At 41.9% G+C, this 26,842-nt stretch overlaps 2 protein-coding genes across 2 annotated transcripts in view; one reads left to right on the top strand and one right to left on the bottom strand.

Moving 5' to 3' along the window:
* The first annotated feature begins 1,942 nt into the window (after positions 1–1,942).
* Positions 1,943–17,803, top strand: GNAT2 (G protein subunit alpha transducin 2). Its single transcript, XM_026484616.4, has 8 exons — positions 1,943–2,099; positions 3,822–3,864; positions 4,158–4,299; positions 4,999–5,156; positions 7,094–7,222; positions 7,445–7,574; positions 9,198–9,351; positions 9,889–17,803. The coding sequence occupies exons 1-8, from the start codon at positions 1,982–1,984 to the stop codon at positions 10,077–10,079; spliced, it is 1,065 nt and encodes a 354-aa protein (XP_026340401.1). The 5' UTR covers positions 1,943–1,981; the 3' UTR covers positions 10,080–17,803.
* A 255-nt stretch (positions 17,804–18,058) lies between these two features.
* Positions 18,059–26,842, bottom strand: part of GNAI3 (G protein subunit alpha i3) — a 36,510-nt gene continuing 27,726 nt past the window's right edge. Inside the window, exons 6-9 of the mRNA XM_026484617.4 lie at positions 24,376–24,505; positions 23,822–23,975; positions 19,320–19,533; positions 18,059–19,230 (exon numbers count right to left, since the gene is read on the bottom strand). Coding sequence (XP_026340402.1) covers positions 19,343–19,533; positions 23,822–23,975; positions 24,376–24,505 — 475 coding nt within the window. The 3' untranslated portion in view covers positions 18,059–19,230; positions 19,320–19,342. The remainder of the gene's footprint in view (positions 19,231–19,319; positions 19,534–23,821; positions 23,976–24,375; positions 24,506–26,842) is intronic.

Here is a 26,842-nt window from a genome sequence, read left to right on the forward strand (position 1 = left end):
TCTCAGCCAGATACTCAGATGGCAGCTGAGAGGTGGTGGAAGGAAGAAGATGCTCAGCGGTGGCTCAGGGCACCTAGTAGGCAGGAGACCCAGGTGCTACCTCCCACTTTCTCCGGCCCAGTGGACAGGCCACTGCCGCACATTTCCACACTGAAAGGAAAGAGCACGTTAAACCCTTCGAACGCAAGTTAAATCCTCAAGTCCTTGCCTGCACATTAGAATCACCTGGGGAAATACAGAAATCTTCATACCTGGACTGCATTCCACACCAATTAAATCAGGTTTTTTCAAACTTGCCACATGATGATAATCACCTATATAGCTTAAAACAGTTTCTCAGGCTCAGGATTTAGCACCATTACCAGAACATAATGATTCTAAAACACACCCTTTTAAAAACATACAGGGTACGTTAAGATGTCTGCGTGATCTTCCAATGGGTGATATCTAAGATTTGATGACGCTCAGAAACCCGCATCTCCGGTGATCCTCATACTTAGGCAGGTTTGAGGAAAAAACAGTTCCCTAATACTTTCTAGGGCAGCACTTCCCGAATTCTGACAGCGTTAGAGTCCCCTGCAATTCTGTTACAACGCACGTTCTCAATCAGAAGGTCTAGGTTAAGGCCTGAGACCCTACATTTCTAAGACGCTCCCAGGTGAACTGTGCTAGGCCTTGCGCCACCTTTTGGGTGGCAAAATTTTGAAGTATCTCCTTCTGAGAAGGCTCCATCAGCAACTCATTTAACTAAACTGAAATAACAGGCATAAAGAACTTTGACCAATGGATAGAATCTTCGCTAGGTCTGAGAGGCAACTGCCGGACTACACGCTAGCATTTCTCCCCAGGAAAGGGCTGCAAGGACGCAGGCAAGAGGGAGGGCCGTCCCAACTTATGCAAAGCCAGAGACTAGAGTCCAATTTCCCAAGGAAGCAGGCTGCGGTATGAGGCAGCACAGACTCCCCTCCCCCCCCACTCTAAATACCAGCAGAAGTTCGCTCACCAAGTGAAGCTGGGCCTCCGGGGCTTTAGTGGGTTGAGGGGAAGCAGCTCCCTTCTGTCTACACATACCCTTTTTCCTTCCTTCCTTCAGTCACTAAACCTTTACTGAGGGTCCACTGATAAACCACAAGGTCTGAAGGATTCAAAGGTGAATCACATTTGGTCTGACCTCCAGGGGAACGAATTCAGCCTGGGGGAAACCCATGTGTAAGGCAAAGTACAGTATGAAGTGATAGGTGCTATTAGCAGAAGCGCGTAAGAAGAGCTGAGCCAACATAAAGGAACAACGCTAATAGCTTCCTGGTGCAGCAGCCACTGGAGGAGCTGGAGGAAACATTTCTAATCTTTCCAGGAAGGGCACCACCCTAAACAAAAACTCCTTGCCAGGACCAGCCCGGTATGATGGAGAGGGTGCTTTGATGCCCTGAATCCCTTAAAACCAAGACTCTACAATCTAGAGCCTCAGGATGGGCAGAGCTTCCTGCATTTATACCTCTAATCTCTAGCACTAAGATGCAAGTGAATCCAAGGAAGGAAGAGACTTTTAGGGGATCAGCCCCTCCAAACAATGGGGCAGCCATGAGCTCATTCCAGAGAGCTTCAGTACCCGCATCCTATCCTCCTGGGTCGGAATCCCGTAGATCATTTTCCTAATTACAGAAACACGAGTCTTTGCCCTTTGTCATACTGAGCTCTTAATTGGCTTTGACCCATCCCATTGCTAGATATAAAGGCTACAATCCCTAGACTAAGTACATCTCCAGCTGGGTGGGGAGTCTCAGCCAAGACCGGCAAGGGTACAAGAACCTAGAGCCTGCTCCCTCACCCAGCCCCCTATAGACCAGCTTTTTAGGAGAACTACAACCAAACGGATACTCAATCCCAACTTACTTTTTCCTTATCTTCCATCTCACATAGGAAACTCTAGAGAAGAAGCTTAAGGGCCGGAAGTAGCAGACGAGGAGGAGACGGCAGAAAGATGGGGAGTGGAGTCAGTGCTGAGGACAAAGAACTGGCCAAGAGGTCCAAGGAGCTAGAAAAGAAGCTGCAGGAGGATGCTGACAAGGAAGCCAAGACTGTCAAGCTGCTATTGCTGGGTGAGCGAGATGGGAAGATGAGCCAGAGAAGGAGAAGGTACTGCTCCTTCCTGCTTATCCTGGATGGTAGGTGGGTTCTAGCTCACCCCATGGGGAGGAGGGACAGCAGGTCATTCTTCTTCTCCCCAGCCACTCTCAGGCTAGGGGATCGGGGCTCTAGGGCTGATTGAGCACAGCTACCCCACGGAGATCAGAGGACCAAAGCTACCCTGGAATTGTTCTGCTCTTCCTGAACCAGGATTAGTGCAAGGGCCAGGACAGACCCATCTATCTCCAAATCTAACCAAACGTAATACCTCACAGCTTGGCAAACACCGTGCACCCTGGGCTTGCAGACAGTTACCCAATCTGCAGTCAGAGAGCTCTGAGTCGAGGACTCAGGAGAGGACAGTGGACTCAGAAGTCCTACCATATCATCAGTGCCATGTAGTCCCAGGGATAGGCCCACTGGCGCTTGCCAAGTAAACTGGTTCCTTCTCCTTGCTTCCAGCATAGAATTTGTGTAAGTCTTAGAACTAGGGAGCCCTGAGGGAGGAGGAACAGAGTCTTTATCTATGGCAGTCCTTTCCTGGCTTTCTGTTCAGTAGCTGCCTTGAGAGCCCCTGCCAGATGGGAGGTTTATCAGTGTGATGAACTCCTAAGCAGATCACAGGGCTGTGCTGAAAAAAGAAAAGCACTCCTGTTGATCAGAGAAATTGGTCAGAGCCGTCAATAGAACCAAGACAATGAAGAGTTTGGGACACCTGGCTTAGGGGAACCACCTCCAATGGCAGTACAGAGGTAAGCTAGCTGGGAGTAGGCGGCATCTGTGCAACAGGTTAGCCAGCTGGGTTATGATCTGAAGCCCACGAGGAGCCTGGGAACTGGAGAACCCAGGCCCTGGCACCTCCTCTTCCCCAGCTGATCTGTGAGCATACCGCTGTAAGCTGGAGCCAGATTCCATGGAGCCCAAGAAGCTACCGAAGGGGAAAGAGATGGCAAGGCCACTGAGAGATCTTTTAAGCCTAAGCGGCTTTCTTCCACATTCAGAATAAGCAGCTTAGAGGGAACAGGCGCAGGCTACGTGGGAGGGGGTTAACATTATCAGGGCAGTGCAGACTGGGGGAGAGGGTTGAAGGGTATATGGTGGGGGAATGGAGTGCAAATGAGAGGACAGTGGGACATTTTAGCCAATAGAGGAAAAAGCAAGATGAAGAAAAAACGGTATTTCAGTGAAGTGACCCAGCTCTCTGCAATTCTGCCCCAAGATCACTCTCCTGAGTAAAAATAGGCAGAGGAGAAATGTGTTAAAGGAATTCCCCTGCGTCTATCAGTGGTTCTCAATGAGATTTTGCCACCACTCCCTCCACCTCCCCCAGACACCGGGAAATGTCTAGAGACATTTTTAGTTGTCACAGTGGAAGAAAAGAGTGCTACTGGCCTCTCGCGGGTAGAGGCCGGGAATGCTGCTAACCACCGCACAATGCATAGGACAGCCCCCCACAAAAAAGAATCGTCCAGCCCAAAACATCAGCAGTGCAGAGGCTGAGAAATACTGCTCTAAATCCAGGCTGAATGGCCCGAGCTCAAGGCTGGCAAAAATTGAGGGCAGCAATCACCCGTGTGTGTTCTCCCCTAACAAGGCTCCCCAAGCAAGTCCTAGCTTGGACTTCTCACAGGCCAGCTACTGGAGGGTTGGGGAGAACCGGTGGAAACCTGAAGCATAAGCATTTCTCCCTGCAGGTGCTGGGGAGTCAGGAAAGAGCACTATCGTCAAACAGATGAAGTGAGTAGGAACAGAGCCCCAGAGGACTGAGGTAGGGTGAAGAAGGCAGCAGAGCCCACAGAGGCATGAAGGATGAAGGGCTCCTCAGCCTAAGGAACCCAGATGTAAAGGACATAAAGAACCTGATTCCCAATGCCCCTCATCTGCATGCCCTTCTCCCCCTCACTCTCCACTTTGGGACAGCAATAGGCATAGAGATCGGGTTCTGTGACCCTTTACATCCTTCCAGATTCCCAATCCCTTAGGTCTGGTTACTGAGGTCCAACTGAGAGCTGGGTGTCTACTCCTCGCAGGATCATCCATCAGGATGGCTATACGCCGGAGGAATGCCTGGAGTATAAGTCTATCATCTATGGGAACGTGCTGCAGTCCATCCTGGCTATCATCCGGGCCATGTCCACACTGGGTATTGACTATGCCGAACCAAGCTGTGCGGTACGTGGTTAAGGGTGGGAGGAAAGGCTGCTAACAGCAGCCAACAAGTTATGAGGAAACACGAGTCAAAAAAGAGTTTCATGTAACTAAATCCCACCTACTGAGCTTCCAGTCTTTTTACTTCAGTTCTGGAGAAGTATGCAATCCCTACCTTTAAAATTACAGAAATTTGCTCTCAGCTTCCTCTGCCTTTTTGTCTTATTTTACCATTTAAATTGTTCTCTTGGGCGCCTTGCCCTGACCATGGAACTTTTGTAAGCTAAATCCCCAGTTCCAGGATTGGCCTTTTCCACAATTTGAATCACTGAAAGAACAAAGGTGATGGTTTTCCTGTCTCCCATGTTGTCTATTTCATGGTCAATCTGGTCTTTAAACTTCCAACTTCCCTGTGGCAGAGGACCCACATTTTGTGGAGGTACCCTTTTGGACAAAGGCTGGAAAATAGAAACACCACAGAGGATGCCCCTGGAACCTCTGTTTTCCCCCTAGGCTTCCCAGGAAGGGATAAATTGCCACCCTCTCTTATCTCCAAAGCACACTCAAAATTAATCAGTGTTCTCTTAGTATCTTCACTGGCTGCTGTCTCCATCTTGGGCTTTGGTAGCAATGCAAAATGCTTTTACTTTCAGCAATATTCCCAGGAGCCTCCTGGAAAGCCATTACTCGTGTGCAGTTCTCAGCCAGGTCTCTGCCTTACAGGATACTGGGCGACAGCTCAACAACCTGGCTGACTCCACTGAGGAGGGCACCATGCCTCCCGAGCTGGTGGAGGTCATCAGGAAGTTGTGGAAGGATGGCGGGGTGCAAGCCTGCTTCGACCGAGCTGCAGAGTACCAGCTCAATGATTCGGCATCTTAGTAAGACTCCGACTGGGGAAGGGGTGGGAGGAGGCATAAGCAACCAGGATCTCCAGGAGAGATCACACCCAGCCTAAAATTTTGGGCACTGAAAGCTGGAGTCCCAAGGACTGAATTCAGCCTGGATACCTGTTCTGTTTAGGCTTGAGCAGTGTTCTACTATGCTTTGAATGTGACACCCTTTGATAGACACTGTCGCCACAGTTGTCACCACTCTGTATTGCTTTACACCAGCTCAGGGCAGCCTACACAGCTGAAGACCCCCAGAATTTGAAACAAAGGTGCTCTGTTTAGGAGCCCTCGGACCGCTGTCCTCTTCATCAATTCCTACACATAGCCTCTCCTTTCAGAACCATGAACGTGAAGACAGACCTGCAGTTCTGCCACATGCTCGCCCACGAGGCACTGGATTCACCATGGCCTTTCCAGGGTGGAATTTTCTAGCTGGTAACATTAATGTCACCTAGGCTCTACTTAGGCCACTAACCAGAAGTGAATGCCTCCTTCACCCATACACAGCGTCTTATGTCGGGGTGCCAGGGCATGGGACACAGAAACTTCCAGGGCAAACCAAAGGAAGTTGTTCAGGGATTAAAAACAACGAACTTTGCAAAGCTGGATCCAAAATGATAAGGTACACATCAATCATACCTCTAACGGCATGGCATCTATCACAGATGGGCCTGGACTTTGCAGTCAAACTGACCTGGATTTAATCCCTGTTGTCACCTAGTTCTCTAACACGGTTCTCATTTGCCATCCTCAGAACACTGACTCACCAAGGCCCAGGTACTGCCAGGTGCATGACGTACACCGTCTCATTTGATCTGCACAGTAAGCCTTCGAGATAGAGAGTGCTTTGTATTAGTCCCACTTATAGGTGAAAAACAGGTTCAGAGAAGTAATTAACTGACCCAAAGTCATAAAGATAAATGGCAAAAGCTGGATTTGAATCCAGGTTTATTTGACCACAAAGTTGAAGGTTTTTTACAATATACCACAATGTCTCTTGACCTCGGACCCAGTCATTTAATTCTTCTGAATTTTTCTTTCGTCTGTAAAATGGGATATGAAACTTGAAGGTACGTGAGGTAAAATGAGAATTTAAATGTGCGAATGCCCGGCATAACATAAGCACTTGTTCATTTTCCTTCCCTTCTTCTGTCATCTCACTTCGTATCTGCCTTCCTCCTGTCTCTTTAAATTTTTCATAACTGTCAAACATATACGAAAGCAGAATAATATAGTGAATCACCTGGCTTCAACTGTTAACAACTCACGGTCACTCTGGTTTCATTGTACCTCCATCTCCTACTTACTTTGAAGGCAGTCCCACATAGTCTATCATTACACCCTAAAAATTTCATTATTAATCTCAAAAAAAGGCTCTTTTTTTAAAAAAAGAAGTAACATAATCATCACACCTAAATATTTAATAATTCCTTCACGTCGTCCAATATCCACACCAGTGCTCATTTAAGTTTCCCCAGTTATCTCAAATGTTTGCTCCCCAACTTGAGTCAGGATATAAGTAAGGTCCCACGCAATGCACCGATTCACATCTCTTCATGTCTCTGAAGTCTCTAATTTTAGTCTACTCCTGCATCTTGCTGGAACTTTTGGCACCCACTTAAATCACCAAATCTCACTGAAGGGTCTAGAAAACCTTGCAGTCAGGCAAAACTTAAGGAAAAGTCATCTGACTTGACTTAAACGGGACGGAACCCCTGCCTCAACTGGGCATGCCTCTCATCCCATCCCACACTCCCTTTTGTAAGGGCACACGAGGTTTGAAGGAAAGCACCCAAGGTTTAACAATATGGATTCTAGTCCTGGTTCTATCACCAAGTTAGTTGTATAACTTTGGGTAAGACCCTTTATCTTTCTTGGCCTTGGCTGGGGAAAGTTTAATGTCAATTCCAAGCTCTTTTCTCTAGCTACCTGAACCAATTAGACCGGATTACAGCCCCTGACTACCTTCCTAATGAGCAAGACGTGCTTCGATCCAGAGTCAAAACCACCGGCATCATTGAGACCAAGTTTTCTGTCAAAGACTTGAACTTCAGGTGAGTACACGGTTCCCGGGGGCTCCGCAGATACACACATGGTTCCCTGAGTACACCTCAGATACCAAAAAAAGGGCAAGGGCATACTTCTTGGCCTTCACTAAAGCCCCATCTGAATGACTACCCTATTTCTCCCCCTTTCCCATCTCACTGCCAACTGGCCCCAACGTGGCCACCTCTCTGCGGTAAACACCAAGTGCATGTGCTGTTTTTGTCCCTCAGGATGTTTGATGTGGGAGGGCAAAGATCAGAGAGAAAGAAGTGGATCCACTGCTTTGAGGGAGTCACCTGCATCATCTTCTGTGCAGCCCTCAGTGCCTATGATATGGTGCTAGTGGAAGATGACGAAGTGGTAAGTGGCCTTTGCACCAAGAGCTTTGATAGTTCCCCTGTGACCCTTCCCCTAAGCTCTGTGTCACCAATTCTTCAACTTGGGTGATTTCAAGACAGTCTGGCAGTCCTCGAGCAGCCAAATCAATGTCTCAGGCAAATAATTCTAGAAAAACCTCCTCTTTTACAGGTTCCAGGTTAGCACTTTAGAGCTCCAGATTTGCCGGGAGTGAGCTTGGTCTCAGATCACACATCCAAGGATCACTTGGACATTACACAGCTCACAAGAGGAATTGAGTCTTAAAGAGACAAGGGATCACAACTGGGTTTGCAAAGCACAGGAGTTACACTTAAGACTTCCCCAGGCTGCCTATGGAAATAAAGGATAGGAGATGAAAATGATAGAGCAGAAAATCAATGTATGGTGTGTATCTTTGTGCAACATGATAGAGGGGTTGGACTACTAACCTCACCTGGAAGCCTAAATGTGTACTGTCAACAGACTAAGGAGAGACTGGCAAACCAGGTTTCTCACACGCCACTGAAATTGGCAGCTGGAAGGCTAGCTGAGGGTGAGTTTCTTGAGCCTGCAGAGTTTAACAGGAGCTCTGCAGGCCAAGTGTCAGCCCGGCCAGTTACCTCTGGAGTTTGAGACAGGATATCACCGCGTGGAAAATGCTAATGGAGGCCCACAGCTTATTGATATCAGACAAAGCTCCTACACTCCCATCCCTTGCTCCAGTTCTTCTCCCTTCTCCGTAGTAGTTCAAGTTCACATGAGAGCTCTATGAATACCTTCTACACAAATTCATTTTTCAAGATCTTTTCCATCTTTAACCCTGAAGTCTATGAGGTTTTAAGGGATTCTGCAGGAGTATTAGCAATGACAGAAGGCCACAAAAAGATTTTTCTTTCTTCATTAGATGAAAAGATTGAGCCCGAGTCAGCTACTAGCATACTTCAAATCCTAAAGGCCCACTCCCTGAAAACAGACCGGTCTGGGGCACTTGGCAACATCTAGATTCCGCAGATACATAGCACCACTTCTCACTCACTCAAAGGGCCAATCAGAAAATGAAATAAGGTAAAAGTGCTTGTGGTATGTCACTGAGAAAATCTCTAGGCCTCACCATTTGACACCAAGGCAATAATCCCTATTATGTTCCTGCCCAAACTGAGATCCAGGACTCTGTAACAGAAGCCTATCAAAATCATCCTGGAGACACAAACGGGCACATGAAAACTCAGGCCTAGCTTCAACCGTGTAGCAACAGCACTTATGGACATCGAAGTCCCTCGCAGTGCCCTGGCAGCCTAAAATCAGCATAACATTTATTGTACAGCTACATGCCAGCCACTATCAGGGACACTACATACACGATCTCATCGAACTTCCATAATAACCCTATGAGATAGGGAAACGGAAACGCAGAAAAGCTCAGTAATCTGCCCCAAGTCATACAGCTAGGACAGAATGAAGATTAGAAGGGCTTCGGCTCTATCCCACTACACCAAAAGGAGATAAGCTATTCCCCAATGTCCCTCTTATATTCGGAGCACTAGTCTCTCCAAAGGGAACAAGAACAGGAAGTAGACAATACCACCAGCTCGATCTGAAATCTCTGATGGTGTTTCCTCCTACTAGAATCGCATGCATGAGTCATTGCACCTCTTCAACAGCATATGTAACCACAAGTTCTTTGCGGCTACTTCCATTGTCCTCTTTCTCAACAAGAAGGACCTCTTTGAGGAAAAAATCAAGAAAGTCCACCTCAGCATTTGTTTTCCGGAGTATGACGGTAAGGGTCAAGGGCTGGAGACAATGGTAATGATTTCTTGGTAATGCCTGGTGATTGCCTCGTTTCCTGTACCAAGGAGACACGAAGGAACCTGTCTATAAGGAGTACTAAGTTTAACTCCTTTGCTTGGCTGGGTTGATGATCCTTATCCCTTTATTACGCAGTTTCTCTTACGAGCTTTGTGATGTCCAAGCGATACTTGGATGTCTCATCGGAGAAACTTGCATATTCGGTCATAGGTTTAAATTCAGATGTCCCTGGACAGAACAGACGTTAGAGGCAGGAGAGCCACTGACTGTTCAAATGACACCTACCAGAAATCAAGGGTGGAGACAGACGTCTCTCTCGATTTCGTTGTTCAACTCAAGTAATGAACACAGGAGTGCAATGAAGGAGAGGACCCTCCCTCTAACAATAGGCCCCCGACTGCAGCTGTCCAACGTATTTTGAGGATCAAATTAGTCACCTAAAAAGTAAGTGAGCAGCTAAGAAGGGTTAATTTATCCCACTTCTTCACTATTTTTTCTGGGAAACCAGGAAACAACTCTTATGAAGATGCAGGGAATTACATCAAGAGTCAGTTCCTTGACCTCAACATGCGCAAAGATGTCAAAGAAATCTACAGTCACATGACCTGTGCTACAGACACGCAGAATGTCAAATTTGTATTTGATGCCGTTACAGATATTATCATCAAAGAAAATCTCAAGGACTGCGGGCTCTTCTAATTCTCATCACTCTTTATGTACACATTCCATAAACAGGCTTGGAATCTGGCTAATTTTAAGCAGAAAAGCATAGATCCATATACCATGGCATGAAGAGTAAATACATTCTCCGTTAGAGATGGACTTATACATGATCGCAACTGTGTCCATACGTTCTTTTCAGAGTGGGACAGCTAGTGCAGTTTAAAGAGCACAAGGCCAGGAGTCAGGAGACCCAGGTGCCAGTACTGGTTCTTGAACTTAGTACAAGGTATAAACATTTCATTTCTCTGAGCCTTGAGTCACTCATCTATAAAATAAAGATAACTTCTCTACTGCTTCACAGGGTTATTCTAATGATCACAGATATAAATTGAAGGGAAGGAGCATAAAAGCTGTGTGGTTAGAGTCAAAGAAAGAAATCCTATATAAAAGCAGCCACTTAAGAAATTCAAGACCAAGTTCTTAGACGACCTTTCCCAAGGAAAGCAGCAAACCTTCCCTACGTTCTGCAAAAGAAAACAATTAAAAACAAGACCTCGATAAACCTACCATTTCTTTACAAACAGACTCTATGTACCTTAGTTCAGAGATGTGAGTTTCTAAGGCACACATCCAAAATTGATCTTTATTAAGCAGATTAGCCCTCTGCAACCCCCTAACTGCCATATCTCTGTAAGTAACGGTCTCAGGTATACAAGACACTTTTTCAGTAGGCTCCATGCCCAGCGTGGAGGCCATTGTGGGGCTTGAACTCACCACCCTGAGATCGAAACCTGAGCTGAGATCAAGAGTCAGACGCTTAACTGACTGAGCCACCCAGGGGCCCTCAGGTATACAAGACACTTTCTGAATAAACTTGGAAGACTTCAACACACTCCCACTTAGAATATTAATGATTTTATTGCTACCACTTCTTGATCACAAGAATTTTTTTTCGTAAGTGTATTTATTTAAGCAATCTCTACACCCAACGTGGGGCTTGATCGAACTCACGACTCCAAGATCATAAGCTGCATGCTTTACAGACTGAGCCAGCCAGGCGCCCCCCAATCACAGAATTTAGAGTAAGCAAGCCAAAATTTCCATTTCAACTGCTGCATGTTTCAGAACAAAAAAAGGCAGCTGATCTTGCTTTAGGCACCGGAAGTCTCTGCAGTTGAATCCACGTGATGCCTGGCTGAAAACAACATCTCCCCATACAGGACAACAAGTAAATTATTTCTCTGAACTCCTCCGAGGGGAAACGAAGCTTGCATTTATCTTGACAGGAGGTGGTGAAGTCAAGTACAGATTTAGCATTTACAACTACTAGTGAGGAAAGCTCTTGGCATCCAAGATTTAGTATATAAAAGAAAGTGTCAATTAAAATGAAAATCTGCTCCTTGCCAGAAACACATATTCACACTTGGGCTGCTACTAGCAATATTGATACTAGAGAGCCATATGAGCTTGAAATATACTGAAGAATAAATTTGCAGCTGTTAAAATTGGATTCATTTAATAGTCTTTCTGATTCCATGAGAAGAAATCAACTTGAGAGAATTACCAGAGAAATAAGGGAAAGTACTCTATTGCTGATTAAAAAACTTGACCAAAGAAAAAACCTGGGCAAGACTTCATGCATCCAAGAGCTAGCTGTTCAGGGACTACATTCTAGATGGCATATTCCAACTATCACTAACCTGTTTGTTTCAACTCACTATACAGGGGTTATGATTCTTTTTTTTTTTTTTTTTTTTAATCATGGATCCCTCTAACAGTCTGATGAAACCTATGGACCTCTTCTCAGAATATATAAAAATGTGTAAAATAAAATTCAGAGAATTACAAAGGAAACCACCATACTAGGAATACAGTTCTATCTTTGGCTGAAGCCCCAGGTTAAGAATCCTCACTATGGCTAAGATCTTGAAATTCAGGCCCCAAATCTAATGTATCTCACTGATTCCATCTTCAGTTAGGGTAGCCCAACGTCCCCACAAACTGTACCAGATGGTTTGCCTCTTTCATTACCTTTTCCTTGATCTTTGACTCCAGGCAGGACTCGGTTATAGGCCAAACTGTAAGAGCCCACTCTAGGCTTCTTGGTTATGGATGTTCATAAAGAACCAGCCCCCTAGTCCCAGCGTAAAAACAGAGTCAGTGGGCCCCATCTTCTGGTATTCTACTCACTGTGCTATCCTTATCTTTTGTTTTGGCTTCATTTTAAATTTACACTATAATGCTGAATCTTATGTATCATCAGAAATTCTTTTTTGTAACAAGGTAGGTCAGAACCAGTTCAACCCTATTTTCATGAACTGCAATCTTAATTCTTAAGATGATAAAACTAGAAGGAATTTTAAAATAGTCCAGGCACTGGACTGTTCACTAGCAGTTTATAGATGAGAAACTGAGGCCCAGAGACGTGCAATGTCTTCCTCAAGATCAAACTGCTGGGAAGTAGAACTAGAACTCCAAAATGGGTCTTCTGAATCCCAAGCCAGTGTTCTATATATATATGCTACTGAAAGCCCACCATATATTATAAAGTCAAAGTCAATTTTCTCATTTACCTCTGCTCATCCCATTCCCAACCAAATTTATTTTTAAATTATCCCATACTAAATCATAGCTATTTAACAGTATCATCTCCAAACTGAATACAAATCAGCCTCAAATTTGACCGTGAATTTAGCATAAAACAAAAATATAAATAGCTTTAAGTTTGTTTGTAATTAATTTTCTGTTCATATCCTTAGAGGGCAGAGATCTGAATGCAGTTCCCTTGTAGTGCACTGGATACTGATGACAGTAAGCCAAATGTGAATTAGGTTCCACTTCTTGTGAATCTGATGACAGTTGCTTTTCTTTTTCTACAAAAATACAGTATCATTAACACAAAAGGACAAATATCGTATGATTCCACTTATATGAAGTATCACAGTAGTCAAATTTATAAAGACAAAGTAGAGTGATGGTCACCAGGGCTGGGAGGAGGTGGAATGGGGAGTTGGTGTTTAATGGGTACAGAGCTGCAGTCTGCGAAGGTGAAAAAAGTTCTGGAGATGGATGGTGGTGATGGCTGTGCCACAATGTGAACGTATTTCAGACCACTGAACTATGTACTTAAAAATGATTAAGATGGTAAAGTTTATGTTATATATGGTTTATCACAATAAAAAATAGTGGAAAAAATAAAATATAACTGGAAATGTGCTTTTATGTTCTGTGGGTAAAAGAAGCACAAAAATTCAGTCTTAAAGCAATATAAAAGACACATTTACTTGTAACAGTTCCTACTCTGATAAAAAATTCACTTACATGTACCCCAAATAGTTCAAATCAGGGTAGCCCCAACCCCAAGGTAAGAAATAACAGCATTCAAAACCCACTCTATAATTGGAGATGTGCCGTAGACCAAAGTGTGCCGGCCATGCTGGGTGGAGAAGGTGGTGAAGGGTGAAGAGCTCTTACCTCCCACTGCCCTCTCTACCCGGCACAGCCCCCGGAGCACAGATTCCAGGAGGACTTCAGTGTTGGCCCAGGGACTGCGAGTGTGCCACAGCCTCTGGTGTTCCTGCTAGGTAAAAGCATGAAGACATTCCTGTGAGGTCCAACAGACAGTGCAGACTGCAGAAGGGTACGTTTCTGCCTTTTGGCCATGAAAAAGCAAGCACTAGTATGAACAGAAATAAAGAACTGGATTTAAACACAAAACAAAGCAAAGACCTTTCTTTTGACCCGGCTTGACAAATTTTACAGCCATTTACAGTTAACTTCATTTCAGGTGTTCAAAATGAGTATGGGAAGAGTGATGCTGAGAAGACAGCCAGCTACAATGAACACATCTGTTGGTATTGCCTTAAAAGATTCCTTGTTTTGCAGTACAGTATCATCTTGAGTATCATAAAGAATATTTACAAAGCACTTTTAAATATGTTATTTCAACGGGATCACAACCATAGTACGTCATAGCTGGAAGGAATAATTTAGTCTACCTTTAGGTAACAGATGAGGATTTAAGACAAAGCTTTCATAGCCGCTTGGAAGCAGGGAAAAGACCAGAACCGAGTGTGACAAACGGCTCTCTCCATAAGATTCTGAGAGGTCTCGGGACCTTTATCCTCCATGAGCAAAAATGAAGAGTTAAAAAGAACAGTTAATTTCTTGTGATTTGTTATGTCTGCTGGGAACCTTACATTTCAACAAGCCTCTAGGTAAAAATGTTTGGCTAACCAAAAAGAATATGGGGACAGGAAGGGGGGTAATAGAGGATAGGCGACAGATAAACCACATTTTACAGAATTTAATATTCCACCTGTCAAAGATCTTACATCTGGATGCTAATACACTGAGATGGTGTATCCCAGCAGCTACTTATTAGTACTGGATTATTTCTGCTACCTTGCTGAATCCCACTAGATTTCAGGGAAACATTAGCAGCAAGCATACAAAGACTTTTCTATTTGACTCCTCAATCATTCCCCTTTCCTACCCCTTCCCTAGCCCTGTCTCAAAAAGACTTTCCAGTCTATAGTTTAGAGCTAGCTAGCTTTGCTCTTTATCCACCAACTGTAAATGAATATTCATGTTATTACATATATATATGCATATATATACATAGCTAGCCCTCTATCACTGGATTTTATCTTTACTTTGATGTTTCTTTCAATTTTCACTGAATAAATGCAGTAACACAAATGAAGCAAATGTTTGGAAACTCCAAGTTTCTTGTTTTGACTTAATTTTGTATAAAAACTAAACACTCTGTATCAAAAGTGTAGGAACGTTCTTTGACTAAGCAGTTCTCTTACTAAGTTTTTTGGTGAAAGACACTCTTAAGTCACGTATAAAATGTGCTTATTTATTGGCAAATAAAAAATGCCTCAGTCGTTTACTAGTAACTTTAAGGTTATAGGTCTACTATGTTGATCTTTAAAAAAAAAAAAAAAAAAGATTTATTTATTTATTTTGGGGGGGGAGGGAGGAAGGGGGGGGGAATCTCAAGCAGACTCTGAGCAGGGCTTGATCTCTCAACCCTGAGACCATAACCTGAGCCGAAACCAAGAGTCAGATGCATAACTACTGAGCCACCCAGGGACCCCTATTTGTGTTGATCTTTAACATAAGGTCCTATTCAGGTGTTGACAAATGTTGGCCCCAGTTAACTTCTTCAGAACCACGTAGGACTTTATTTAAAAATACATGTTCTCAGGACCCGTCTCCAACGTCTTAATTTAGTAGAGTTGAGCCAGGGAATCTGTAGGTGTTAACCTTGCACCTCAGGTATCTACTGCTATTATAACCCTCCGTATTATCTTTCATTCCTGAGAAGACTTGAGTCAGGCCAGGTATGTAAGCCTGACATAGTATCAGAAAAAAACTGTCCTGTCCTGACTTGTTCTGGAGTATGCTCTCCTAGCAGAAGTAACTCATACAAGTTATAAGAAAAAGGGGGGGGGGGTGGGAAGAGTCAAAAACTAAACAAAGGTAAAGGAACAAAGATCTTGACCACCCAGGAAGTTTGTTCCCAGTGTCTCACCTAACCTTTCACTTCCTGACAGTTGACAGCAAGACCAACTTTCAATTTCAGGCCTCGAAGCAGCCTGGTGTGCTCTTGTGCTTAGAAGGCCATAAAGCTATGTGCAGAGCTGTGGCTGGTCCAGGCCAGATCTCTGACTTGTACTATGAAGCCTGAAGAAGAACACAAAAATGACCTGGCAGTACTGAAATAACTTTGTTCTTAAAGTCAGTACAGGGTATAAAGGATTTCACAAGCAGTAAGAGTGAAGAAAATTAGTGCTGTTTTAGGTATGTTTAAATGAGTAGAGGACTGTGGTTTTTTCAACATCTGGAAGGGGAAAAAGATCAACCAAAGGGAGGTTTTTACCTGGAGGGAAAGACTAACTTTACCTTGTATGGAACTGCCAGTACAGCAACCAGCTCTGCAACAGGACGCTCCAGAACCAGGCTACACAAAGGTATATGTACATGAAGTAACTAGTCAGGCGAGGCAAGCAATGTCCAAAGAAAGTCATAGTCACGAATCGGAGAATGGTGGCCAGGATAAAAGAATAAGGTGGGCAAATGAATCAGAAGCACCAGCAGTTATTTTTAAATACTCTTAAATAACGTGCATGTAATAAAACACAAATAGAACATGTAAGAGAATAAGAAACAAGGCAAGAAGATAGTTTTTAAAATTTGGTCCATCTATTCTTAGAATGCAGCACCTTGTCAAAAATAACAATCCATCACTGGAAATAATAATAGAACAATACACTGAACTAGAGATTAGAATTCAAACTGTCCAAGATGAACTGTCATCCCAAGATCCACTTTGAATAACTGAAAAAGTTCTTGGAATTTTCATGCCAGGAGGTGAAATCTGTTGCAAGTCTGAATTTATACGGTTGGGGAAGACTGACCATTAAGGAGAATACTTCCTCTTTACATAGAGCCTAATGAATGGCACTTTTTTTTTTTTTTACAGCCCAAGGTTTAATCAGGTGAAGATGTGACTGTCAACAAAATAAAGCTACTGTTGCAGTCCTCCCTTCTAGGGTCTATTTACTCTTCTTTATTCATTAAAATTTAATTTTCTTATATGTGCTGGTTTCTTAGATGGTCCAAAACCTGGCCATGTGAATACTGAAATGTGGTCCATCACAAACCTCCAGCATTCTCTGCAGAAAGGATACAAGGCAACTTTTAGTTTCTTTGATTACAAATATCAGTCTTTTTTTTTCTCCAGGCTAGTATACACGATGTTTCACCCTCACACTCTGGCTCTGCTATTAGAAAAGATCTTTTATTTCAAAATACAATGGTGATTTGCAAAGCCGATAATCAGAATCACCTTTTTAAAATTATAGATCACTAGCCCACCAGCCAAGAGTTAATCGCTCAGATGGATCCTGGTGATTTTGACTTAAGGCATATCTGAAAACCACTGACTCGAATTGTGTCCCTGTGTCCTCAAGGAATGTGCATTTAAATAAGTTACATGGAATGGTAGGGTAGGGGGTGATCTTCATGTAAATATAGAACAAAGGTAAATGGTATAAAGGCAGAAAAGTGGAAAACTACTCTTTTTCATTAACAGAAAAGCTAAAAAATTAACATATCAGACGCATTCAAATGAAAATACAAAGTGCATTTCAAAGTATAATTAACTTACTTAGATTATCTGTTATTTTGGATTATCAGCAATACCATCCCATTAGCCCTGACTATAGAAAGCCTACAGTTAAAACAATAATCCACCAGTTCTCATTTCCAGATGATCCTATATCAAAGAATACAATAAGGAAAAGACATATGCAAAATGAACAAGAACTATCAACTTATGTGGGCTTAAGTTAATCACCAATTGAAGCTGATTATTTTCTTTTCGATCCAGTTTTCCCAACCCTAAAAAAAAAAAAAACTGTTTAGATAATAACAGTTATACCATCTGCATAGTTATACCTGTCCAAAAAGAAAAAAAATTCCAAAAAAGGCACTGAACTGCTGTGGTTTGCTTTCTGAACCAGCTTTGATGACCACCAACCTTTGTGTTTTGTTTTAAACTAGTAAAAGCTTACATCAAAAGACGACACAGAATCCAATCCAAAAAGACTGGACTCCAAAAGGCACTGCTCAGACTGCTGATGTGGAATGCTCAAAATGCATTCTCTTCATTTGCCTTCCCCCAAAGGCCCACTCAGTATTTAAGGACATTTGCTGTACATTATACAAAAGGACCTGCAGGCTGAGGTGACTAAAGCTCTCCACAAAACCAAAATGTAAACCTGGAAAATGGATTATGACCGCATGTCACTTACAGAGATAGGACATAAGACCCTCCGTCAGGCCAAGATTCAACAATACCGTTACATCAAAAGACTAGCCCTTCAAGGAACCCTCTACCTAAACCCATTCTCAGACAAAGGCCAAAGCACATTCAGCAGGGACAAAAAGAAACAGAAGAAAATATTTCCAGAAAGGACTGGTTACAAACAGGAACAAACCTGGACTCTTTACTCACCATTTTAATACTGCTGCCAACTATAACAGACTAAAATCTGTACACACAACATAGTGGAAAAAGTCCCAAAATGCAATAGTTTCGGCAAAAGAAGGTACTGACTACGAATCACTACAATTAACATTGCTACAATAAAAACAATGGCAAACAGGGATTTGGCACCACATTTACAAAGTAAAAGCATGCATTGTTAATACACTTTAGATGTTTCCCAACAGAAAAGGCCATGGAAGATGGAAAACAAGGGGCATCTTTTACAGAACTGCCTATGACTCAGACAAACAAGCAAGAACCAAAGTGGTCAATTTAGTAGATTTGTAGCAGCAAAGTCACTGTTTCTGTTTAGAATTTAGCAACTTGCATTTCTCATCAACAGCTGCCCTGGGTGTGTCTGTATCCAAGAAGCTAACTTTACATACTACATCAGCATTTACCTAGTAATTTGGTAATCAGCATAGACCAGGTTAACCTTAAACCATAAGCTTAAACAAAAGTTAGAGAGCTAGAATCTTATTACAGAACTCTCCAGTGTAATTACCATTTAGAAACCAGAATGGTACTTTGAACAGGAGAGTAACAAAAACTTCATCCAAAAAAGCTATCATCATAGCCCCAACAGCCATAAAGAATTAAGTAATTATGGAAATACTATGTTCTGACCATACCAAAAGTAAAAACAAAGAGTTCCTACTAAGAGGAAAATTCTCAAGATGATCTGGCCACATCATGTGCATAGTTAAGATTGTGTTTTAATAAAGATTCTTTTGCAAACAAAGGAATAAAATTTAGTCACGTTATTCTCTTGATGAAAAAAAAAAAACTTTAAAAATGAACTACTGGTGGTTTGTTAAGAAGGAAAAAAAGAGTAAGCTACACAGTAAAGTTCTGGAATGCAGCACCTCCACTTCACATCGGCCCTAAACATTTGAGATTATGAAATCCAAGTGAGGTCTTGATGATCGAATCATACTTTACAGTTGTTCCAAGTCCAAGGTCTGACTTGAGCATCTCGTGTCAATGAAGAGTTCCCTAATACAGAAGATTGTGCTATAGAGTGCTAAGAGTCTGCATGCTGCCATTCCCTGGTCCCGTTCATGCTCGTAGCTGCCCAATGAGACAGCAAAAGAAGTCTGGGCTCAACACTCCACACTGTAGTAACTAGAAAAGAAGAACATTCTTAATTAGAAAAGTTTACAAAGTCAAGAGACGTCACGAGAGCACTAGAACTAAATTATCTGAAGTTTTACCTTTTATTAACATCCAACCCTCTTCAGTAAAGTCCACATTCCTTTAAGTTGTTTTTAATGATGACATCTGTAACAGCGTCAAAAACAAACTGCACATTCTTGGTGTCTGTGGCACAGGTGAAGTGAGTATAGATCTCCTTGGTATCTTTTCTTCTGTTCAGATCTTCAAACTGGCACTGAATATAAGCAGCTGCTTCTTCATATGTATTGGAACCTGAAGCAGACACACAATATTCTCAGTTCGAATCATAAAGGCTGCCTGAATTCAACAAGTCAGGCCATCACCATTTACTTATGGAGAGAGGGAATATAACCCAAAGGAACAGAAGACAGATTTATTTCTATAATCATTAGGTTTTTCTATAATCATTAGATTTTTCTTGAGAGCAGACTCTAAGTAAAACAAAATCATCACACAAAAAGATCTAGGTTTTTCTTTTTCCCCTTTCAGTTAGATTTTTCAGCTAAAAAACCTAGAATGCATAAAAGGAAACTAGAGAAAACAGGAAGACACACTGTTAGAACACAACTGTTTAAAAGGTCAGAGAGCCCACGCTCCTTGGAGTGACCTCGAAATAAACAATTCAAAAGAGTTAATCATGCTTCTTTTCAAAAGCATATCAATTTTAAGGCGCTTAGCCTCAGAGCCTTATGGCAATAATATAATGAAAGGTAAACTAGTACATGTAAAAGGAAAGGGGCCTGAATTATACACCTTAAAATGTGTTTTTAAATAAATAAATAAATAAATAAATAAATAAATAGTGTTTTTGTGACATATAAATTACGTCTCAATAAAGCTGTTATTTTTTAAAGGTGGGGTATCTCAAAAGTCAACCTTATTTTCAACATTTGAATTAACACTCTTAACCACAAGCTTCCTACACAGTCTCATCTACCTGTGAGCCTTTAGAATAGCCCTAGAAATTGACTACAAAACCAGGAAACCTCAACAAAGAAAACACAAGACTATTCCTGTAAACTAGATGCTGTTTTCAACAAATAACACCTGTGAAGTTACATTAAGCATGACAACAAATACCAACAACGAAGTGTTTTTTAAAAAAAGACTAAACAAAGAAAAGCTTAAGAAACAAAAGAACGTTATTTAAACAGAATACTTAGAGTAATAAAGGAAGACAGCTTGGTAGGTGCTTGAAATAGGTTTTCTGAGATCTGCAGAACTTCTGTAAATTCAAGGAGAGTGAGCACTGAAAAGAGAATTGTGTCTGGTAGAAACAGAACTGATACTTGGGCAATGAGGACTGTGAGACTTCTTAAAAGAAGAATGAAGTCAATGGAAGACAGGCCTGGAAGGCTGTCCTCCACCCCTCAAAAAAAAAAAAGATATGACATTGAGGGCTCTTTGCTGTGTGGAAGACTCCCAGTTAGAACACTGTCAATCCTTTTACTTAAGTAAGAGTTCTCTCCACTTTAAAAAAGCCTGGCTTCTTTCTATGAACTCACCTCCCTCTCAATCCTGACCACATTTCCAACTTCCCTGAGAAAGCAAAGGCCGGGGGCTTAAACTACATCTCAACTCTTGAGCCTACCACCTCACTCAGAAGTTACCTATATCCCCACATATTTGTACCTTTGGTCTTAGAGAGGTCTTCCTTCCAGTTTCAAAATTTAACTCCTCTACCAAGATTCTTTTAAGTTGAGGTGAAATTTACGTTAACATACAATAAGACATTTTAACGTGTACAATACAGTGGCATTTAGTATATTCACAATGTCATGCAACCACCACCTCTCTCTAGTTTCAAAACTTTTTCACCAACCCAGGAAAACACCCTATTCCCATTAAGTAATCATTCCTCATTCCCCTCATTCTACCACCCCCCCCTTCTCCTGGTAACCTGCTTTCTGTCTCTATGGATTTGCCTATTTTGGGGTGTATCATTTAAAAGCAATCACATAAGTGTGACCTTCTTTCACTTGGCATAACATTTATGAGGTTCATACAAGTAGGAGCATGTTATCAGTACTTCGTTCCTTTTTATAGATGAATAATATTCCATTGTATGGAATGCCAGCTGCTTACAAATCTTGCTCCATCAATTATATCCACTTTTTACAACTTCTCTTTTGCTATAAAATCTTACCACTAAGCCAATGAACATTTTTAAATCATCCCTTCCCCTGTAATCCAAGCTGCTCAAGAGTAAGCTACACCTGTCTTCATTTCTCTACTTCCCACTCAGTAACTCACCGCCCTGGCTCTGCTCTCACTGACAATGCTCTCAATAACCCTCATGATCCCCTGGACTGCTAATTCCAGAGGCCATTTTTCAGTGTGTATCTTACAACATTGCTGACCACCCCTCACTTCTAAATTTCTTAGTTTTTGATCCTTTGGTTCTTCCCTTTGTATCCAATAAAAACCTTTCTCTCCTGCCCGTAGAGTCTGGTACTCTCTCATTCTATCCACGGCCTTTTCTGCCCTCATTCTATAACATCACAGCACATCATCTCATCCATTTCCATGTTGTATTTATACATGATCTCAAATCAACACATCTAACCCCCAATCTTTCACAAAGCTCCAAGGCCACATATATATCTGCCTATTAGATACCTCCAACTGGATGTTCCAGAGATGCATCGAAATCAACATTTCTAAATATCAATTCAGGTCACAGCACCAGCAGCCAATCAAGGCAGAACTCTGGTAGTACTCTTCCCACTTCCTTACCCTAGCTGTACTCTTTCACTTTATTACAGAAAGCTTTACAGTGTCTGCCCAGCTAACAAGAGTTCTCCTTCCCTGAAAATACCCAGCTCTGATCCAAAGGTTATAGCGGTGCAGCCCTGGCATTCATGTTTGTGTCCCTGACCTTGACTGACTGACTTGACTGACTAGGCTAAGGATTTCTGCCTGCCTTAACCTTGGCCAGAATCTCTCTCCCAGGAATTTGAACCTGGGGCCAACCAATATCAGTATAGCCTGGTCTTAATTTTATTTTATTTTTTTAAGATTTTATTTCTAAGTAATCTCTACACCCAATGTGGGGCTCAAACTTACAACACTGAGATCAAGAGTCGCATGCTCTACTGACTACGCCAGCCAGGTGCCCCTAACCTGATCTTTTAAATGCAGACGAGATACTGTGGCAGGGCCACCCTGTATCACATTAACTGAATAGCAGAGAAAGTTGTTAAGCAGAGAGAGAAGAATAAAGAAGATACACACAGAGAAGGAGAAAAAAGAGATGGGAAAAGAAGTGCTTCCAGGGTCCTTGACAGCTTTCTATCTCCTAGTTCTATATACATTCTTAATTAAAATATGTCTGCATTCTTGCCCTAGGCTTCTAGGATATATCCCCGTATCTTCACCTAAAGTTTTTATTTGCATCCTAAAAGACTCTTTACTAATTCAACTCCCCTACTACCTATCTTTATTGCCATTTACTGCATATCTTTCTAAAGCACAGTTTTCACAACACCATGTACCGCAATCAAAATCCTTCAATAGCTCCCCACTCTCTCAGCATCGGATACAAGACCCTCCATAAGCATCCCTTCCCATCACGTTAAGCTCTGGCAATACTGAATTCTTTCTAGGTTCTAAAACATATCATGTTGTTGGGGTTTTTTATACAATTTTTTTTTTTTTTAAATAAATGCGGGGCCTGAAACTCATGACCCTGAGATCAAGATTTCAGGCTGAGCTGAAATCAAGAGTCAGACACTCAACTGACTGAGCCACCCAGGCACCCCTCATGTCATTCTTTTTTACCTCCATATTTTCATATATGCTATTCCTTTTTCCTAAAATGCTTTTAATCCTCTGTTTGCCTGGTGATTTCTTTTTCTTTTTTTTTTTTTTTTAAAGATTTTATTTATTCGACAGAGATAGAGACAGCCAGCGAGAGAGGGAACACAAGCAGGGGGAGTGGGAGAGGAAGAAGCAGGCTCGTAGCAGAGGAGCCTGATGTGGGGCTCGATCCCACAACGCCAGGATCACGCCCTGAGCCGAAGGCAAACGCCCAACCGCTGTGCCACCCAGGCGCCCCATGCCTGGTGATTTCTAATTCATCCTCATTCATTACCTCACTCCAAGAGTGTCATTTCCTCTAGAAAAAAAGAGGACACTGAACCCAAAGCAGTAACCCCTTCTTCTGTTAGTGAACATTTCCTATTATAATGAAATTCTTTATGTGTGTGTCCTTCTCTCTACAACTACTGTGTCTTAAGTGCAATAACTGCACCTTATCCTTGTACTTTTGTGAACATACATACACCAAATTTTGATTTTTATCTTTCTCTATTTTCCTCAAAAAATGAAGAGGACAGAAATACAAAATAAACACAGTGAACTCGATTTTGTCTGGAATAGCACTTTAGGCTTAAGGGGTCTTAATGTTAATACCACTACCAGTGAACACTCTCCATGAGGACGTACACGCATTGTTCAAAATAAAAGGCAGGTGCAGGAATGTCACTAAAGTGTTGATCTAAGATCTGAACCTCCAACACAGTCGTTCATGACCCCTTACCCGTGTATTCTGGATAACAGATAGTTAGTGGACTCCTCTTTATTTTTTCCTCAAAAAGGTCTTTCTTGTTGAGGAAGAGAATGATTGAAGTGTCTGTAAACCATTTGTTGTTACAAATGCTGTCAAACAGTTTCATGCTTTCGTGCATTCGGTTCTGAGGGGGGAAAGAAAGGGTGTCAATAGCAAAAAGTAAAAGTGGATGAACTGTTAATGAAAAAACAGACCAACAAGTTTTAGAAGCACTGAATGGCACGCATGGGAACAAGCTAGACACTGATAACACAAAAGCTAAGTCAGTGCTCATTTTTGTAATTCTTGGAGGCTGGGAGGTGGGAAGAAGAGGACTTAATCCCGCCCACATACTCAATGCGCTGTCCTCTCTCTTAAGAAGTAGTAGGGCATGGATCAATATTTTAAAAGTCTAATCTCACAGGGAAAAAAATTAAGGAATCAAGATTTGGTTCAAGGCAAATGGATACACAAAATCTTCCTAAGAGTTATTTTCCACTTCCCGGATGCATTAAACAGGCTTTTTACCAGAAGATCCGACATACCATTTCCTCATCCTCAGCCAGAACAAGGTCATAATCACTGAGGGCCACACAGAAGATAATTGCTGTCACTCCCTCAAAACAGTGAATCCACTTTTTTCGTTCTGATCTTTGGCCACCTACATCAAACATCCTGAGTAAAGGGAAAGAATGCACAAATTCAGCAAGGTCACAAATACACCTCTCCCTAAACTGAAATGGTTAGGGAACCGCCCGCTATTGCATATTCAAAACCCCACTGATAACAGAAAAGACAAACAAGGAGCAGATAAAATGTAGTCAAACTAATACTCTGTGGTTAAAAGTAAAAGAGAACATGAGAAAATAAAATCTAAGAATAATGAAAACTCTCATTTTAGTAACTAGTTGCACCTCCTCTCTATCAGAGCTTGTACCAGGCGCGCCAAAAGTCAGCAGAATAAGCACAGAAATGGATTAAAGGAAGGAGGGGGGAGAAAAGACCAGAAAGACAAAGAGCTGAATACTACAACTTAAGGTAATAACAAGAATACTAACTAATATTTATTGTTCACCATGGTGCCAGACACGATCCTCAACACCGTCAGTACACTAACTCATCTGACCCTTACAACACTCCCGTAAGTACTACTATCTCCAGTCACAGATGAAGAAACTGAGGCACAGGTATGTTAAATGCCTAAAGGCACACTACTAACAAATGGGGACTGGGGCTCTGGACCCAGGCACTCTAACTCCAGTACCCAGGCTCTTAGCCATAACACCACTCTACCCTTCAAAATGCTTTACCTCTTTAGTTAAAAAGAACAATGAAAAAACAGAAATCTCCAACTTGCATTCTGCTTCCAAAATGTTTTCCTTACTTTTTAACTTTCTTTTTTTTTTAAATTGAGGTATGGTTGGGATATGTTTTCCTGACTTTAAGGAAAAAATATTTTGGAGATTAATTATGGGGAAAAAGTAAATTATATTTCAGGGTAGGGCTCTAAGAACCCAGTATCTAAAAACAAAACATAACCAGTATTTCCCAACGCTACGTCTTATTTGAACCTAATTAATAACAACAAAGCCTCAGCTGTTCATAAACTTTATGTTCCACTCCAGATTAGTTTTGTCCACCACTCCCTTCTGGGGGGCTCACTTGGTATCCTGCTCGACTGCTGTACTTCTGTCACCAGTGTCCTCATCTACTTCCTACAGTAAGAGGAACACCTGTCATGCTTTGTGTTGTAGCTGCTACCAGCGGCTGAGGAATTATGCACACAAATGAGTAGATACTCTGAAGAGAGATGTAGGTAGATGTCTGATGACGAGGACAAAATTTTAAAAGGTTAACTTTGCCAAGCTCGTTTAGTATATCAGATCTAAAGTGACTTGAGCTCTATTTCCAAAGAATTTTCCCCTAGACATTGAGAAAATAAGACATAAATGAGTAATTTCTCAATGTATGTTTGAAAGAGAATAGTCATCTTATCTCTTTATGACCCAGCCTTTTCTTTTAGTTGATCTAGCGGGGGTTTTTTTCAGCCTTTGGTCATGACACCTAGAATAATGTAACCACGAGCTGGTTTTAATACAGGGTCATATTACAGGTTTTAGGAAAGCGGACATCACCTGTATCACTATAGAAGTCTTTCAAGGGGAGACACATGCTAGTCCACCAATAATTTCAGTTTACCCCTCAGTTTTCTTCTACAAAGTCCATAAAACTAGTAGAATACTGTGACATCCCCAAGGGGGGCTTTTAGCACATATTAACATTCGCAATATAATTCACTAATAGATCAACATTTTATGGACGTTACCTCATAACTGAGAGGCAAGTAAGCAATTACACAATGCCTTGCATATAGTAGATGCTCAATAAATGTTTGAATAAATGGATAGTGGTTTTGCCTAGAGAGAAGAGGAAAAGGAAGAAGTGACAGTACTTCATAACAAGATATCTACATACCAACAATGAAGTGGGTGCAGCACTTTAACTAGATCTGGCTGTTGATCCGGACATAAGAAGACCAACAGGATTTACCCAACCAAAATCCAATCCATGACAACATCAACAAGAATGTTTCCCACACTAAATAAAGTTCGCCACACTTAATTATAAATGGATTATTAATCTTATAGTACACAAAAAGACATCTCATTCTTGTGGTTGCACAGGTAATAAATCCATTTGGCCTTTGCTACTCTAGTTAAATCAGTTCATCAGCGCTAAAGATAAGCAGCTCTTCTATTCTACAAATATTCAGCTGGACTATTTTCCTGCACCATGTTTCAGACCTGTTTTGGTTTATTAAGATTTCAAGACCTCAAGTGGTATCTAGTAATACCTAAACTCTGTGTGGATTTCACAAATCCCGTGAAGCAACTGTTTTCAGAGAAAAGAACACGGAGAAGCTCTGAGCTAGAAGTTACATTTGTGTGCGACAGTGCTGAGTATCACAGACCACACATGAGCGTAATAAGGCAGCTGGGACAAACATCATGT

This window comes from Ursus arctos, unplaced genomic scaffold (genome assembly GCF_023065955.2).
Source record: "Ursus arctos isolate Adak ecotype North America unplaced genomic scaffold, UrsArc2.0 scaffold_12, whole genome shotgun sequence".
Classification (NCBI taxonomy): domain Eukaryota; kingdom Metazoa; phylum Chordata; class Mammalia; order Carnivora; family Ursidae; genus Ursus; species Ursus arctos.

Bases quoted from the DNA above. Each gene is read 5' to 3' on its own strand.
- GNAT2 (XM_026484616.4), top strand. From the start codon at position 1,982: ATGGGGAGTGGAGTCAGTGCTGAGGACAAAGAACTGGCCAAGAGGTCC. The intron at 2,100-3,821 runs GTGAGCGAGATG...TTCTCCCTGCAG, and splicing joins TGTCAAGCTGCTATTGCTGG to GTGCTGGGGAGTCAGGAAAG. The intron at 7,575-9,197 runs GTAAGTGGCCTT...TCCTCCTACTAG, and splicing joins TAGTGGAAGATGACGAAGTG to AATCGCATGCATGAGTCATT.